This window comes from Falco naumanni, chromosome 4 (assembly GCF_017639655.2).
Source record: "Falco naumanni isolate bFalNau1 chromosome 4, bFalNau1.pat, whole genome shotgun sequence".
Taxonomy (NCBI): domain Eukaryota; kingdom Metazoa; phylum Chordata; class Aves; order Falconiformes; family Falconidae; genus Falco; species Falco naumanni.
In genome coordinates, this window is record NC_054057.1 from 2,346,790 (window position 1) to 2,364,950 (window position 18,161).

The 18,161-nt window shown below is 36.8% G+C and overlaps 1 protein-coding gene across 5 annotated transcripts in view; it reads left to right on the plus strand.

Moving 5' to 3' along the window:
- The window catches only part of CAPN7 (calpain 7), a 35,687-nt gene that overhangs the window by 6,821 nt on the left and 10,705 nt on the right, over positions 1 to 18,161 (plus strand). For 4 of the 5 annotated variants that reach the window (XM_040590049.1, XM_040590051.1, XM_040590050.1 and 1 more), the window contains 13 exons: positions 2,102 to 2,169; positions 3,306 to 3,503; positions 5,003 to 5,089; positions 5,951 to 6,077; positions 6,811 to 6,896; positions 7,869 to 7,962; positions 9,568 to 9,714; positions 11,110 to 11,216; positions 12,783 to 12,903; positions 13,144 to 13,288; positions 14,941 to 15,040; positions 16,699 to 16,834; positions 17,293 to 17,368. In XM_040590049.1, the coding sequence (XP_040445983.1) occupies positions 2,102 to 2,169; positions 3,306 to 3,503; positions 5,003 to 5,089; positions 5,951 to 6,077; positions 6,811 to 6,896; positions 7,869 to 7,962; positions 9,568 to 9,714; positions 11,110 to 11,216; positions 12,783 to 12,903; positions 13,144 to 13,288; positions 14,941 to 15,040; positions 16,699 to 16,834; positions 17,293 to 17,368 (1,492 nt within the window). The remainder of the gene's footprint in view (positions 1 to 2,101; positions 2,170 to 3,305; positions 3,504 to 5,002; positions 5,090 to 5,950; positions 6,078 to 6,810; positions 6,897 to 7,868; positions 7,963 to 9,567; positions 9,715 to 11,109; positions 11,217 to 12,782; positions 12,904 to 13,143; positions 13,289 to 14,940; positions 15,041 to 16,698; positions 16,835 to 17,292; positions 17,369 to 18,161) is intronic. The other variant, XM_040590053.1, reaches the window with a different exon arrangement.

Here is an 18,161-nt window from a genome sequence, read left to right on the forward strand (position 1 = left end):
AATGGAGTACCTGTATTTCTAAAAACTATTTTTAAATCTTTTCACTTTTTTTTTTTTAGTCTTTCTTCCTGTCTTTGTTATGTTGCTATTCAACACTGTAAATTTGAGGGGACTTGTGATTTATATGTTTTTTCCTCAATTGGGTTATACTAAAAAACAGAAATGTTCTGGAACTTCTTTCATGTTAATTTTTGCGCTGGAGCGAATGCAACATTAAAACAGAAATTAAACACAGTTAAAACTGAAGATAACTTCCAATGTGTCAGCTGTATCACTTTCTGAGTACATTAAGGGAAGCAGTTAAAGGAAAATCTTTGTAAAACTTTCTGAAAATGTAATGGTCTACTGATGCTAAAACTAGTAAAAATACTACTTGATTACTCAGTGCCTAAGATGAAGGTTATTATGAGTGAATTCAGTTCACACTGAAATCAATGGTAAGAATGAATTGGCCATTACATAAATGCTGGAGAATATAATTACAGGTACTGCTTTTTTCCCCCTTAAGTCCAGTTGCCTTAACTAACTTATTACAGGAAGAGCTCACCATCATAATGTAACTCCACCAAGTCTGTTTTTCTTTCTCCCCTCTTTTCCCTTTTTACAATGTAAATATATGTGGGTTGTTGGGAGGGGTATGTTACTTTTGCTACATGGTACAGTGAAATCTCTAAATTCTGTAGACTGGTTGGGTTTTTATTTTGTAAGCTAAAAACCCCTGGCAATACAGTGTTAGCAGAATTGCTCTAGTTTTTCCACTTGAGCTGTTGGAGCAGAACATTCTCAGTCTATTACCTAAAACTTAATGTGACAGTATACAGTGTTTTCTCTGGTGTGTTTCTCCTTCTGTTGTGTCCGTGCATGCAAATATTACTTATGTATATTGAAATTACTCAGGAATTATTTCATATTAACAACTGCTTTTATCAGGCGTTTCATTAGGTACAGATACTGCTGAAGTTTCTTTTAATCTTGACTAGCGTATTATTTTGTTGAGAGGCCTGTAGGCTTTGTCCTTTGGGGTGATCGAAAAGTACCTTCTTCTTTCCAGGGTGAAAGAAGATTGAAGGAACTCTTCTATCTTGAAGCTTTACTTCTTTCTCCTCAATATATTCATGTGGAGAGATTTGTTTCTTCCTTACCCTTGAAGTACTCGGAACAGCCATTCCTCCTCTTCTATAGCTGACTCTTAGATGAGTGTGCTGGTGTTCCATCTCCACTACTTACTTTCATACAACTGTCAAGTCTTTTCTACCAGGAACTCAAACTGTAATTTGTATTTACAAATAAAATGAAAATAGAGGGTGTTTCTAGTTCTGTTTCTTGGGACCGTATGTAGCTTGCCTTTTTGTTTCCCCGGTTGACCTAGCTGACCTCGGAGAACTGGTCAAGGTACAGAGCTAGAACCCGAAACCTGCTTGTAGGTGTCACAGGAGAAACTGCACCTCGTGTTGTGGTTCTTGAAGGTTATTTTGTTGCAGTAGCATGCTTCATCTGTAAGAAAAACAAAAGCATAAACTGTCATAGTTGACCTCCCAACTGGGAGCAGATGTTAGCAATATGGTTACCTGTTTTTGTGCCCTGTCTTAGATTATTTTATGCCTTAAATGTGCAAAAAAAAATTTTTTTTAACTTGCAAGCAGTCTTGTTTGTTTGTATTTTATGAAAGTGTAAACATTCACAATTTTTTTTTCCTTACAGTGATTATTTTTTACTTGTTTGGGGAAAAGAATTGGAACACATCTAAGCTCATTAGTATACATAAATTTGGTTTTGTTGTCTTTCTGCCCATAGTTCTTTAACATGGATAATTTTTCTGGCAGATTTTTTGTATATACAGTGTTTTCCATGCTGAAGAATTTTAGATACTGTTTCTGTTATATGAACATTCACTACCACAGCAAAATGATACTCACTTACTTAGTATGGTTTTTTTATGCTGAGGTTTAAAAAACCCAAACGTTTCTTCATTTCAAAAGAGAATTGAAAAAAAAGCTAGTTGCTGTTTGTGTAATTTAAGCTCAGTTTGTCAAATTCTACAGTTACATTAAAACTGCAGGTTTACTTGATGTGTAGCTTTTTCTTTTATTTTGCATTTAAGGCTACTGAAACTTCAGAAGCAGGCCTCCAGTCAAAGCTGAAACAGTTGGCTCGACAAGCACTGGATAGGTGAGTATGGTTAATGTTAGCAGATGTACTTGTCAGGTCTAAGTGCGCTCTCTGAATTGATTCTCAATTTAGCATGTCTGTTCTGTACTGCAAAGAATATGGATTCTGGGTAGACCTAGCTCCTGTAGAGTTCTCCTTGGAAACAGCTGCCAGCTGCTATACTGCTGAATGTAGCAGCTGTTATGCCAGCCTTCTGGGAATCTTGGACATGCAGAAATAGGAAAGGACTGTGTATTTGTTAGTACCAATGCACTACTTCAGTCTTCAGAGATTTCAATTGGAGTACTCTACTACAGTTTTTGGTTTCTATAACAACACTGAGTTCAGGCCAGCATGAAGTCAGGATGTCAGAGTCCCTTCATAAGGAAGACAGGTTGGAAACTGGCTAATAATTGATAGTAGTAATCTAATTTTATAGGTAGATCTAGTGGAGTGGAGTCATTATCTGAAACAAGTTACACAATGGTAAGTTCAGCGTAACTCTTTTTTTAATCAGCTGTATGATGGTGAATAAAAGACTGTGTTAGGCTAAGTTTCAGAAAGCTGTTTTTCAGCACTTTTCTCCCTGTGTTCAAAAAAACCACAACAAACCAACCCATATTTTGCATGTGTGTGCGCCTATCTAGCAACTTAATGCACAACAACAAAATATGGCTCCTGAATGAATACACAGTCTTCAAGCAGTTGAAATGCTGGGCTGTGAGAATGCTAGTGGGTTTTTACTGCTATTGTAGTGGCTAGACAAATTAAATCCTGAAGGTGTGAGAGGACACAAATCAGTTTTCTCTTTCTGTGTTTCAGTGGTCTTGTTCTGAGGTTCCAGACACTTAATCGACACTTACACAAATTCTCTTATTAGCATAATGTAAAGGCAACAAAAATCTAATGAGTTCTGCCAGAAGTAGCTTATATATGAGTTGGAAATGCTATATTTTAATTGATTTTTAGAGCAGGAAAAATAAAGGAATACTGGCATAAGAATATTTTTTTTTCCTAGGAAAAGAGGTGTTGGTCATCCTGGGCATTTGTTCATTCCATTTAATATATGAGGAAACATGAACTGTGTAAACCAATAGTTGAACCATAACTATATTTTTATCATTGTTGTAAATGAAATGCATTTTTATTTGCTTTAGAGCAGAGGCACTGAAGGAATCTGTGTCAAAGTCATCGCAGAAGAAGTCAACTGCAGCTAAACCAAATCAGCCAGTCAGAACCTTCTTTCCACTGGGACCTGATTTTTCTTTAAATGATAAACCACAGACAATCAGAGCAGTACAAGCTAGTGAATCTCATGGTCAGAGATACACCGTGCAGGAGATTGAAGTACTCAGGTGGGTTGAAGACTAGTTTTTTCAAAATGTTACCATTTGTGCTCACATCCTTTGTGCATCTTACACAGTAGATTGAAACAGCTGAAGCATGAGATGTAGAAACAGAGGGCTGGAAAACTATCTCTTACAAAAGCCATTGCTAGTTTTACCTACACATTAATAAATTATTATGTTCTCTGTGTATGTGATTAGTGGCTTTTATTCACAGATCATGCTTTCTAGTCTGTGTTTAGAACACACTTCCTTGTAACTCACTGCCAGGATTATTTTTCATAGCCTTATTATTATGTTATACATAACCTATATGATAGAGTTCATGAAAGACCTGGCTCTGAGCAGCCAAGGTACAAAGGTGGTTTTGTAGATCATGCAGTTATAATTCATTGTAGTGAATGACTGTAGGATTGTACGTGACTGTGAAGGACTGCAGTGTAGAACTGTGACTTCTGTTGTATCCAGTTCCTTTTGCTTTGATTTTATGATAGGTGGAATGAACTACAAATAATTCATAAAACTTTTAGCCTAAATTGTGAATTTTGAAAACTATCAAATATGTCTTAAAAAAAAAAAAGCATTGCCTGATAGATGTTTTAACCTTCCTCTTCCTCCTCATGCAATAAAAAAGATTATGATAGAGGTGGTGCTCAACACTGCCCAGTGCCCAGGATTTAACATCAAACACTTAGTCTGCCTGTTAATTTTAGGGGACTTAAAGGGACTGAGGATATGGTCATGAAGATAGAAATGTACACGTGTTGGAAAAGCTGCAAAGCAATGAGAATTACCTTATTTACTTTTTTTCCTCTGCTATTGCCTGTGCAGTGAATGTTTCTGGTTTTGTGGATGGTTTGGGATTTTTGGTTGATTTGGGGTTTTTTGTTGTTGGCTCAGTCTTGCAAGAGAACCTGAAGTTGTTTCATATCTTTTAATCATAATTTGATTTAAAAGTATTTCATGTACCTTTTTCAGTTAACTCCTTGTTTGAAACCTAAATTACATTTGCATTTAAATAAAATTCTCGTTTCTCTTTAGTTAAGTGTCCTCATTAACACTTGCAGTATTTTTGTTGTTTGACAGTGTTCCAAAATACTGCCCCAGATAGTTTAAATCTAAGCCTTGCTAATTGTTAATTGCTGTCAACTTATCCGAAGACTCTTTAATGAGAGTCTTAAGTGACTTAAATTCTGTTTAGACAAATGTAGTTTTTAAATGTGACTTCTAGAACTATGAAGAGGCTTGTGGATGATGATAATTTCTGTCCTGGTATGGTAGCTTGTCCACAGGTATGTACTTGCAGGATTAGTGACTGAGCCATCAAGTTCTGCACATTTTAAACCCAAATAAATACAGTGATGGTTTCATTTTCAAGAGGTAGTCATCTTGTTTTCAGAAGCACTGTGTCTTATTAGTTGTTAAAAACTAATTTTGTTGGTACCTTCTGGAACTTATTCTTTGAAAGATGATGGATAGGTTTGTAACTATGTTTTTATGACTTGCAGGAAAACTTCAAAAATTAATGGCATTGAATATGTACCTTTTATGAGTGTTGATCTGAGGGAACGTTTTGCCTTCCCTATGCCATTTTCGTAAGTGTGATTCAATTACTGAAGTTTACGTTTGGTTTTATTTCTAAAGCATTGCCATATTTGGTATTTCTATATTCTTCAGGGTTTAAAGTTGTTTAAGTGGGTTTTTAAACATAATTCAGCCAGAGATATTTAATACTACCATTTCCTTCTTCCAGTCAGATTTTAAAACTTTGATGTAAGCTGATTCTGTTCTGCAGTGCTTTTGCAGTTTTCTTCAGGCCTATAAGGACATCATTATATTTGGCTTTTTGGAGTATTGTGCTGGGCTGGCAACTTCTGTCCAGTTCCTGATTCTACTACATGCTAATGAGTTTAGCTCCCTCTGCCTCAGTTAACCTGTAAAATGAAGGCAATAGACATTTCCTCTGTTCTGAGGAAGAGGTGTATGTAACTGCTAGACCTTCATTTATGAGCAATATGTTAAGATTACATAGTCAAAGACACTCGGGGTTTTGTTGTTTGATGGCTTGGGTTTTGTGGGCCTTTTCCAGTTTTCTGCTAAAGGCTAGCAAGACAAGCCTTGATATTTTCAGAACTGAAGAGACATTTTATTATTAGTTCATATTGAAATAAAGTGAAGAATTCGAGTTTTTGCTGGTGTAGATGCCTTCATCAAATTCCATTCTCCTGTTCAGTCCTGTATGAAGGAAGCCCTTGGGTTTTATTTCATGTTTTTAATGTTTTTATTTTTTTCCCTAAAAATCACAAACTTAGCAGTAGTGTTCTTTGAAATTGTTTTACAACTCTGTATACAAAGCCATGTAATTTTTCACCATCAATCAAACATATGTAGGAGTGGACATACTTTTCTAAACTGCTATTGATTTATTTCTACTTTTTTTTCTCTCTTAAATCTAGTGATAAATACGGGAAGTTACCGTTATCCCCCAAACAGAAAGCTATGTTTGCCAAGTGGGTGCGACCAGATGATATAACAAATAACCCTACGATGATTTATACTGTATCAAGTTTCAGCATAAAGCAGGTAAATTGTTCCTGAAGAGAAATGTGTGCTGCTAGCAGTTTCTTGCAGGGGACCTCATTGTTCAAAAAGGAATCTCCAAATGTGAGAGTGCTTTCCTTGGTTTTTATGAAATTAAATGAATAAAAAGTATCACTTCAGATTTCCTTGCATTTTCTAGCCATGAGAGTAGAGAGGTGTGTTAGCAGTAGGAGAATCAGAATCTGAATTCCAGTTGAAAATCTTGTTTTCCAGAAATAGCGGTAAGGTTAGTATGAAAAACAGCAAGGTGTACTCTGCAGCAATTTGTTCACTTGATTTACTGCATGGAAAAAATAATGAGCAAGACTTTAAAATTTTTACTTGACTGGAGGCAGAATGACCCATTAACAATACTGGAAATGTCTTGCTTAGTGTTAAATTGCAGGTGGCCCAAGCTATTCCAAAATCAACAGTTGATTATGCTATTGGATATGGTTTATATTACACAGTGTTTTGGGGAGGAAGAGTGAGTGAATGCTGAAGTACCTGCACTTGCCTGTCATTGTTGTTAATAATTGTAAGTCCAGTTGGCTCTGTAGGGGCTTCATGTTGTGCAAGGAGATATTTCCTGCCTTTCTAGTAGTTACTTTGCTTCTGCATTGAGATCTTTCCCTTTTGAAGGGAATTGCTAACTGATGATTTTACTTCCTCTTTACACACCCCCTTTGTCTTTCGGTATCAGTGCACGTCCTCACTGGTTTTCTTTTCTTCATAGACAATAGTGTCAGATTGTTCTTTCGTGGCATCACTAGCTATCAGTGCAGCATATGAAAGAAGATATAACAAAAAATTGATCACCAGGTAAGCAGCTGTTTCTAAGATCTTTTCAGACCTAATACTGCCATGCTTTTGCAATATGTTCTGTGACATTCGGACATAGTAAAAGCTATCATTTGTTTCACCTTCATCTCCTTGTGGCTGACATGGCTTCAGCACTTCTGAGAGGGAAGCCAGCTTTACATAGATATGTATACAAGCACTGGAGTCTTAACTTCAGATGTGCTTTGAGGAGTAATAAGTAATTTGGAAGGTTTAGTTTGGTTCTTAAGAGAAATTTTACACATAATGCTTTTTATTTTCCTCCTTTGCTGTGCCAACTGCTGTGCAACAGGTCGTCCCTCTTGCATCTAATTGTAGAATTAATGTTAACAACACTAACTCTGTTCAGCTCAGCTGGGGTCCTGTAATAAATTTGGCATGGGTTTGGCAGACTGCCAGGAGGCTGTTGCCAGACAGGTGTGTGAATGTCGTTCCTGGATTTTTTTTGTTTTAACCTATGCTCAATAGAACTGAACTTATATTCTTTTCAAGAGCCATGAGTTCTGCACTGTCTTCTTCAAACGTTTGACTTGTCATTCAGGCAAATACTGTATTTCTACTACAGATATGTAAGTATCTGTAATATAATAGTAATAAATATATGTAAATATACTACAGGTATACAAAAGTAAATACCATTTGTTTAGTAGTAAGATAAATTTGTTTGTCTTGCTGCTATTGGAGAAACAATTAGGTTACTTATGTTCTTTTTGTTACTGTATTAAGGAGAGAACTGGAGCAAGAGTGAAGCCTGAAAAAGAAAACCTATCTAAACATCATTGTCATTTTTATTGACTTTGAGCTGCTCTTTCATTAAAGATTCCGTATTTATGTTCAGTGTAAATTCTAGAAACAGACTATGTTAATCCCACTTTTATTGTTATCAGTGTATGTACAGCCAAGCCATTTGTCACAATTTCCTTCTTTTTTTTTTTTTTTTTTTTTTTTAAACAGTATAATTTACCCTCAGAATAAGAAAGGAGAACCGGAATATAACCCATGTGGCAAATACATGGTGAAGCTTCATATCAATGGTGTACCTAGAAAGGTAAATGGTGTTGGGGAGACCTAAGCCCGTTTCTGTTTAAGTCACGTTTTAAAGGCTTGGTCTGCTTCACTGTGAAGCTATGCTTACATAGCAAACACTTAAGATATGTTTTGTTGGAAAGTGTTTTTTATTGTTAAACCTTATGAGATTCATTTTGGTTGTGAAGTATGTAACAGAAAGCAGGTATTTCTTCTACAGACATTCATGAAAACAGCCTTATTCACATCAAATTTGTTTTAAAATCCTTACATTGCTTAAAAAAAACTATGAAAACCATACAGGAACAAAATTATGCATCCCATATTTGTGAACAGGGTGTACAAGTAATCTACTTTTCCAGTCCGTCTTAGAAGGGAAGTTACAGAACTAAAAATGTACAGAGGGGGGCATCCAGGAAGAGGGTAGACAGGGAATGACCGCAGAGGAATAACTCGAATGACCACGTTTTTTTAGTAAGAGAGGAGGTGCCTGAAGTTTCATAGTAAACTTTGTAAACTCACAAGCAATTGCATTTTCTTTTCAGTGCAGTAAGTAAGGGCATAAAATAATTTATTTCTTCATATAGTATTTAACTGTAACACTGATTATTGCAGATCACAGTGACTGTTGAATGCTTATGTGCGTTTGAAAGTTGAGTGGTCATATTCATGGGGGTGGGGGAGTCAGAGGAAAATGCTTATTTTCCTCAGGCTATAAATTGCTAAGACATAACCTCTCGGTCAGGAAGTCCTTGAGCTGCAAAATTCCAGAATCTGAATGTTTCGGGGGAAGCATAATTTATGTGCTCACCTTGCTCTTAATACTCTTTCCAAAATACTTCCCAGTGGCTGCCTTTTGTTAGAATGAACGGCCGTTTGCTCTTCTTTGAAAAGGATTATTAATTTGTACCCAGCTAGCACATCTTCTGGTCAAATCCTGTGTTGGTAGCCTGTATTGGTAACAGACTAATGCCAATGTGAAGCTGAAACATTTGTTTTGGGGAGCTGTTTCAGACCACTACAAATAACTGCAGTAACAATCCGTAATAATGTCAAATATGTTCTACTTAATTTAAAGAAGAAATACTAATACTGTCACAAATGCTGCTTTGGGTTGTTGTCACTTTCCAGAGAGAAGAAATTTAAATCTGGAGCTAGAGACTATGAAGGTCCTGTGGCACATAGTTTGTTTCCGTATAGATAAATAACGCTATTTTTCTGCAGGCTACCAAGCACAGTCCATGCTGTTTCCTGATTAGGTGAGGAATATTGTTAGGCTAGGCTTTACTTTCTATGCTGGTAATTACACTGAACTCTTCTGTGGCTACCTTTTATAATAGGTATTAGACAATTTCCAAGAGACTGGTAGCATCATCCCCATTTTATGTAGGGGAAAGTGAGGCAGGTGATCATAGGTCACCCCAGTAGACCAGTGCCCAGTGCAAGTACGAGCTGGCAACAGAATTTCTTGTTCACTTGGGCAAACCACTGCAGGATTAGAGAGCAATGGTCAGGTCTGGCTGTGTCTGGGAAGCTGTACGTTAATGAGAGTTGGGTTTATTTTTCAAATGTTTCCAAAATACTTTATTAGCTTTATGATGATCTTTCATTTGTTTATTTCATACAGGTAATCATAGATGACCAGTTACCTGTTGATCATAGTGGGGAACTTCTCTGCTCTTACTCTAACAATAAGAATGAATTGTGGGTATCACTAATAGAAAAGGCTTACATGAAAGTCATGGGAGGATATGATTTTCCTGGATCAAATTCTGTAAGTACTAGATTATTTCTAAAAGGCAGAAATTCTGCTTAGATAATCTTGGGTCAAATAATTTTCCTTCTAGTGAAATCGAAGTGAATTGCTTGGGGAAATCGGGCAGGTTTTCCTCATTAGGTAGGGGAGTCAGCTAGGAAAGGAACAGGTTGGTCATTTAGTACGTGTGTATAGAGGGAGCAAGCACTCTGATCTGTGCAAGTTTGTTCCACTCATTTACATGAGTGTTGAATTCCTGTAATGTGGTTACTAAAGAAACAGTTATCATGCTGCACCTAAACTGACAAGCAAGTTATTCTTTCAGAGGGGGACAGTTTGCTGAAATGAGTAGCCTGCATAACTTTCATTCATTACTTAGGAAGCATTTCTGATTTAGATTTCTAATTCTTTAAAGTATTATTTTAAAATATCTTTTATGTCCTAGTACTGTTTGCATTCTAGTTGATGTCTTGCTAATCACCTTCTTGGAGGGTATACTAGGTAATTATCGCCTTTTGAAAAGGATTATGGAAAGAAATGTGCCTTTATGAGGGGTAAATATAGCATAAGTTTTTATGTATGTTCATGTCGGTGTTGGACTGCTTTGTTTTGGAGGACAGAAGCTGGTGAGAATACCTGTGGGGTTTTTTTCCCCATTTTCATCCTTTAACTTCTTGCTATCTGGAAAAACAGCTTGACTTGCGACAATCTCCACCCTTCCTGCTCCCCCTGCTTTCAACTGTATTACATCTTCCTTGTATAATCAGGGTTACTTACTGGCTGTGTTGTACTTTAATTCCTCAAGTTCCTACCAACCAGTGCTGGTTATTGACACTTCAAGCATTTATAAGTCTCTGCTTTTGCTTTGAGGAGTACAAAGGAAAAGAAAAGGGAATAAGCAATTTTTCAGGGAGATGAAATGGGGAGATTAAAGTAACTCTATGCGAATACGTGTCAGTGTCAGCTTTACCAAAAAGAATAAAAAACCCAAACCCTGAGCCTTAGGAGTAAAACTTTAATTATTTAAAATGCATATATAATAGCAAGGTTCTTGCTTCTGAGTGCTTCTGAGACTATGCTTTAAAAGTCTGAGTCAATGAAATAGAGCACGTCATAGAATTGAACGCAACTGATCACTTATGCTTCCATTGCTCTGACATTCCAGTTTGTTTCATCAGTTCACTTTCCAGCTTTTTTTAAGAGGCTATTTAGAAATTTTGCCCTGAGCTAATCAAACAAGGTTTTGTGTGTTTATTTAATATAGTCTGTATCTTGAGCCTTTTATGTACAGAGCTGTAGTGTAGCTTGCATATGCTTAATTTCTTTCAAGGCACTCTTATAATTTGTGTACAGACATCATATGCTTATAGATGGATTTTCTATTCTGATTTCTTTTGAATCTTTGCATTTCAGAATATTGATCTCCATGCACTGACTGGTTGGATACCTGAAAGAATTGCTATGCACTCTGACAATCAAGCTTTCAATAAAGATAGTACTTTCAGAATGCTTTATCAGAGGTAAGCATTCTTCTTTCCTAAGTAATTAAAATGCTTGCTGTGTAATAGCTGTGTTACCACTGCAAAAGTAGTACAGTCAACACCAATTTTTCGATAGCATTTTGGTACTACTACAAATTGTGCTTTATCAAACTTCCATATGCCTTCTGGAAGGAGAAAAATTGAGGAATCAGTGGCTTTGATAGAACAAAAGAGTAAAACATTGTGGAATTTTGTTTGAGGTGATTTGGCTTCTTTACCTATTAAGAAAAAAAAAAAAGTAGTCCATTTCTTGATGAAGAAAATAAAATGAAGAGTCAGGGAAGAGCAGCCTGGAACTAAAATACAAGTTCAATATGTTTGTAAAGTAGAAGGAAATGTGTTCTATGTTCCCACACAGTTTCCCAGAACTTTGGCATTGATCTGCTTCCCTTAGCAAGCAGATAAAATACAGTATTTCTGATTATATCACAAGATCTTGATTATTATGCTCCATTAGTAAAACTCCTGGAAGAGCAGCAAGAGTGTATCAAAACTGCAATACTGATCTTCAGACCTACCATAGCAATTCTAGTTATGGTGAGAGATAGTCGTAACTTATACATGTCACCTAGCAAGTACTTTGATTTCTTTCTAAACAGTTTTGTGCAACCAGTTTCCTATGCATTTGTGCGTAGAAGAGGGATATTCTGTTGAAGGGGAATATTTTGTTGACTGAAACATCTGCATTCATGGTAAAAGAGCATGACTCTTTCTGCAATGCTTTTTCGGTTGGTTAGGAGCTCTTAGTTCTCTCAACAACTTTTTCAAATGTTCCAGTGTTGCAGTTTTGTAGGTGTGACTCCAATTAGGATGAGATCCAGCAGTTATAGCTTCACTATTGTTCACCTGTGCTAGACTGAAAATGTGTTGATGCATAGTCCGGTGACTCTGGAAACTGTCTAGGGATGCTGAGTATGTTCTTGGATTTAAGCATGGGCTGGGAAACACGCTAGTGTGTTTTAACAATAATTGTTGCAAAATCAACAATTGCAATTTGGAACAATCGCAGAACTCCGTTTTGAGTTGACAAGTCAGACCCTGTAAGGCCTATGCTGGGGGGCAAACAACTTTAGTGTTAACATCTGTAGAAGTGTGAGCTTCTCATTATTCACATTTTGGGAAGCTTCTTCAGAATCCTGGGGGTGTGACAGAGCTGTTAATTTGGTATAGGTTGGCTAACTGTTGATGAAACCACATTTGTGTTCAGCTGAAAGTCTATGATGAGTGTCTTTAAAAAGTGACAGAAATTGAAATTTGCGCTCATAAATGCTGATTTTTATTTACAAAAAATATGAAATTACAGAATTATATGAGAATAATAATTTTTCACTTAAAGCCTATACTTAAATACTGAAAGAGAATAGTTCCACTATCTCAAGCTTTTTTCAGGAGTGATTTCAGCTGACAAAACCCCTGTATTCCGGTTTTTATAAAGCAGGGTCATGCTAATAGGCAGTGTAAAAACATATATTACAGTGGCTGGCAGATATTAGTTTGCAGCTTGCAAGATGTTCGTTAAGCTATGTCTCACCTCTTTTTGAACAGATTTCACAAGGGAGATGTCCTTATCACAACAGCAACAGGGGTGATGTCTGAAGAGGAAGGAGAAAAATGGGGTTTGGTTCCAACCCATGCATATGCAGTCTTGGATATAAGAGAATATAAGGTATCAAGGAAAACTGAAGATGTTTTCAGATGCTTGTTTGAAACCTGTTGCAACGGGTAGCTACCTATTTTTTTGCTCTAATGGCTAATATAATATTTGTCTTGAGCTGCATTGGATGATTCCAGAAAGCTTAATGGTGCTGTATTTTCTTGAGCTATTGGTTCATATTCCTTGTTAATAATAATACAAAAAAATAGCTTGACAAGATGAATCCAGCAATTTTATTTTGTATTTCTTTAGGGACTTAGATTTCTTCAGCTGAAAAATCCCTGGAGCCACTTACGTTGGAAGGGACGATACAGTGAAAATGACACAAGGAATTGGACCCCAGATTTACAAAAATACTTGAACTTTGATCCAAGAACAGCTCAGAAAATAGACAACGGTAATAAGGTTTAAAAAAAAAATACTATCTTTTCAGATAATATAGGTCTTTGTGGTGTATCCCTGCAGGAAGGTGGAAAAAAAACACTTAAGCCCAAGGGGAGGGAGAGTAAAGCAAATACTAAAAACTAAATATCCCAAAAATTTTGAAAATGCTTGTGTATTTAAATCTGTTACTTCAGGTTTGTCTGGAGCTTCAGTAATCTGGACAGTTTAATGTATCTCAAATTCATTGACAAGAAATTACCTCCTTGCTTAAGTGTTGCTATTGCAGTATCTGGGCATGGGGGAGTTCAGTGCAAAGATAACATTCTTACAACAGGCCGTGTAATGCTGCCTTTTAATACAGGAATAGAGTTTTTGTGAGTTTTCCTCCAACGTTTGCAAATATGTATCAGTATGCTTACTGTAATCAGTATTTAAATTAGTCTTGCCTGTGTTTGAGGTAAGTGGGGTTTTTCCCCTTGCATTACATTAGTGTATCTATAAACAAATCTTTACGCACACTCTGTTTCTGGCTGTAAGAGCAGACTGAGATAGCCTTTGAGACAGTGGTGGTACTACTATGTCACTGTCCAGAGAAACCACTTGGAGTGATGCCCAGTTACTGTCTGTGTGTATCTGTGAGGAAGCCCTTCTGTTCAGTGACACTATTTTGACAACAATATGCATCCAAAGCCATTAAAATATACCACTTGTTGATAAGCCTCGTACAAATGCATAGGGAGAACTTGATTTAAGCGTAAGAATAGCAGTCCTGGCTTTGTGACAGTTACAAGAGATTAGCTTGTTACTTATTTACAGATTCATTTAGTAAGGCATTTGTATCTGTAACACCTAGTAGTTAAAAATTATATAAAATTAGGTTAGTAATTTTAAGGGAGTTTTTTCTTCTGACTGGATTTACACTCTGGTCTTTAGGTGTGTAGCTGTTATGATTGACTGCGTTATTATTCTTCTTAGTGCTGCAAGATATGCAACTGCCTGTGTCAGAGACTTAAATTACAAGGCTGTTACCTTTTGAGAGTTCATTTCGTTCAGGAATCTGTCACCTTGCAGGCATTGTTGTTGGCTGGAGCTGCAACTAAGGGAGCTATGGAGAATTAGAATAAATGCATGAAAGTGTTGTAAAGATGAAGCAGATTCTGGGTGCCAGAGCAAGTTATGTAGGTGTTGGATGAAGTATCTTAGAGATACATTCAAATGTACTCACATGTTGACTGAATACTTAATTCTGCTGGATGACTGCTGAAGTAGGTTACTGAATTGGGGAAACCTGTTTGACTATATATTTTATTTAAAAAAAAAAAAAATTCAGAAGTCTAGGAAAGGGGAAGGCAGGTCAGAATCCCCTAGTGACATCTCTTTTAATACAACAGATTCTTTCATACCTCCTGTTTAGTGCTTAAGAATGAAAAGTGTTCTGACAGTTTCAGAGAGTCCTTGATGATGAGCAGAGAACTTGTTTTCTTTGTTTAACTTGTTTTAGGGGTTAAGTTTCAATTTAGAAATTTGGGCAATGCAGACATTACTACTAAGTTTTATAGAAAGGTTTGTTTATATAAGCTGTATCATTTGCCTGGAAAGAGACTTTTGAAAAACAAGTAAAATCAAGGTGTCTGGTAAGGAAACAGTAACAGCATTTCTTTTTAGGCATCTTCTGGATTGCCTGGGAGGACCTGTGCCAGTACTATGATGTTATTTATCTGAGCTGGAACCCAAGTCTTTTTAAAGAATCTACGTGTATTCACAGGTTGGTCCAAGAGATAAAACTTTGTGTCCATATCTCACTAAATGTTCTGATGTGGTGTTTCCTTCCTTCTGTTCTTCCTAGTTAGAGCTGAAGAGGTTGAACTCCAAACAATGCTCACTTGAGCCTGACTTCATACTTCAAAATTCTCAGCCCAGGCTTTGTTTCTGACTGCTTCTGTAACGCTGTTGACACTCCAGTGACATTTGTGATGTTGCTGCAGACCTGAGGTTGTGTAACCAGATTCAGACCTCAGTCCCACATCTATCGGAACAGAAATCAAATTTTTGTGCAATCTATCTTTAAGCAGTGACCAGACAGTACGTGAGTGACCTAGTTTTTATTTGGAGTTTATTTCCCTGGCCAGTTGAAGCTGCAAGTTGTTCGTGTAGTGTTTTTTGCCTTTTTAGGGTGTGTTCACTGATGTCAGAGTAGCTTAAACTAATTCCATTTTTTACCAGTTGCAGTTATTGCAAGTAATCTTCCTTGCCTGCTGTTTGTTTTTTTTTCTTTTTTTTCTCCCCTGCCCCAAACATGATACCTGTCTCCTACGTAGTATCAATCACATTCAGTCTTTTTGTCACTCAGTTTGTGGATAAGTGTGTATATAAGTTTTGGAAAGCAACGGTTTCTTTGTTTTTCTACTCTGCTATAGCGCACTTTGCTACTGTTTCTGCAGAGGTAACGTAAGCTCTGCATAAGCTCCTTCATCCATAGTGCAACTGCTGAGCTAATCAGTAAAGGTTCATTCTATCTTTGTGTTCAAATTCTAAACTACACTGTGGTGATGTAGCAAGATGAGGTAAGGTGTATGCTAATCTCAAAGCTCATCTACTGGTCTCTCTTTATATTATTAGTGATTGCCATACCTCTGTGTAGGGAAATGCCTAGCACAGTGGCAACCACTGTAAAAAGTGGAGTAGTAATGATGATAATTTGAAGCTTAGTTTATAATACAGCCTTCCACACATGTTGTGTGTGGGAAGGTCAATGGGACTTACAAATAGCTTTATCCACTTCTGTTTCCAGCATGCCATGCTTTGTGTTCAGCCATTGGCACTTTTTTTTTTCCACGCTGTATTTTCCTTGTCTAGACGATTCATGAGGTAGCAGGCAGATTTTGCAATAGGGTACTTCAAAGATCTTTTATCACTTCATGCAGGCACCCTTCCAATCATGGAAGAGATCAAATTTTAAAATTACCTCAGTAAAAAACTGGAAGAAAAAAATTTGGCGAGGTTTTGAAGCTAATCATAGCTTATGTATGGATTTCTAGAGTTACAGAAGTGTAGGTGTTTTTCACTTCATATTGGTGTATGCAGCCATGACTATAATTGGGTAGGCCAGGCTCCTTGAATGGTTCAGCTTTTTCTGTGCATTGTGTTGTTGTGGTCACCACACCAAACAGCCAAGCTGTTTGTATTTGGCATTTTTTATTATTGTACCTGTGTTGTAATGATTTTATTTATAAATCAAAAATGTAAGATAATGCTTCTGACATGATTATAATATGTAATCGCTGTAGATTCCAGTAGAAAATCAGCCTTCAGTACCTTCGTACTGATAAGAGATAGCTCTGTATATACGTGGGATTTGGAGTTAGTTTTCAAAGTGCGGGTTAGTATCTTACCTGTCTAGTAACATGTCTGTGTTCCTTTCAGCACTTGGGATGCAAAGCAAGGCCCTGTGAAGGATGCCTACAGCCTGGCTAACAACCCGCAGTACAAGCTAGAGGTCCAGTGCCCACAGGGTGGTGCTGCCGTCTGGGTTCTGCTCAGCAGGCACATCACAGATAAGGTGCCGCCTTCTTTTTCCGTTAGTAAGAGTTCTGCAGTATCTTCTGTAAATCTTTCTATATGACTTTCTGTTATTAGTATACTACTGCTTATGTTTTCGAGTTCAGGTATGTATCATTGTGTATATGTATACATTTTAAATTCAGCAGGTACCACATAGCTCAATTTTTACTCTGGTTCTATTTCAACAATGTTGTTTGTAGGTAAGTGGATTGTATTCCACCAAAGGTCCTCAAGTAAATTTGGATCCTGGTGTTTGAATTGTTTTAAGTTAAATTAGTGGCACTTTATTTACTTCAGGTATTTTAAAAAGAATTGGGTCGGGTATCTCAATAAATACAAATATTAGATCATACCATATGGTCATCAAAAGGGATGATAGAATGTGTACTTGATTCTGATTAAGCATTAGTTGCAATCCAGAAGTGTACAACTCTACTTGATTTGTATTTTTTATAGGATGACTTTGCACACAATCGGGAGTTCATTACAATGGTTGTATACAAGACTGATGGCAAAAAAGTTTACTATCCAGGTTAGTGTACGTTAATTGTCGAGAAGATTGTGTTATAAATAGATGGAGAATTTTGTGGAGAGGAAAGGCACTTTTTTAGTTCAAAACTAGACTCCTCACTGTAAGAGGTCAATCTGCTGAAATAGGTGTTTAGCTCTGTTTGACCACCTTCAACAGCCTTCGCTGAAAGAATAAACCAAGCTATCCATGTTGGAAACGTGCTAAGAGGTCTACATAGTCCTGCTGACACTTCTTTTGACACAGTATTGTCTTTGTTCTGTTTATTTTGCAGTGGTAGTTGTGCTTTTGTCTATCTGATAGCATAATTATTTCCCACATTTGTAGAATTATGTAAAGGTTTATGGCTTCCCCTAAATGAAAATAATCAAGGTTAACTGCTCTATGAACTTGGTTTAGTAAAGTACCTAAGCAAGCCCATGAGATACAGCTGAACACCTCAACCTATCTCAAAGTATTGGGTATGGAATGTTTAAGGAAAATATTTAGATGTTCAAATTTTATGCGAGTATTACTCCTGGTCATTATATGTCAGATTGTACTCACCTTGAGAAGAAGGGGCCTGGCTTTTGGAGCTTTGTTGTAGCTGCAAAAAAGCCATCTATGTTTTATTTCAAGACAGATAGCAGGTCTGAAACACAGGTTGAGACACAGGAAGTAAAGGTAGTGCCCAGGTTGAATGGATAGCCTGCAGTTTTAAGGCAGAGCAAATAATACCATATTTTTATTTATTCTTTACATCAAGTAAAAGTATTCCTTGGAATAATTCAGTGAAGGTGTATTCTAAGACAGGTGG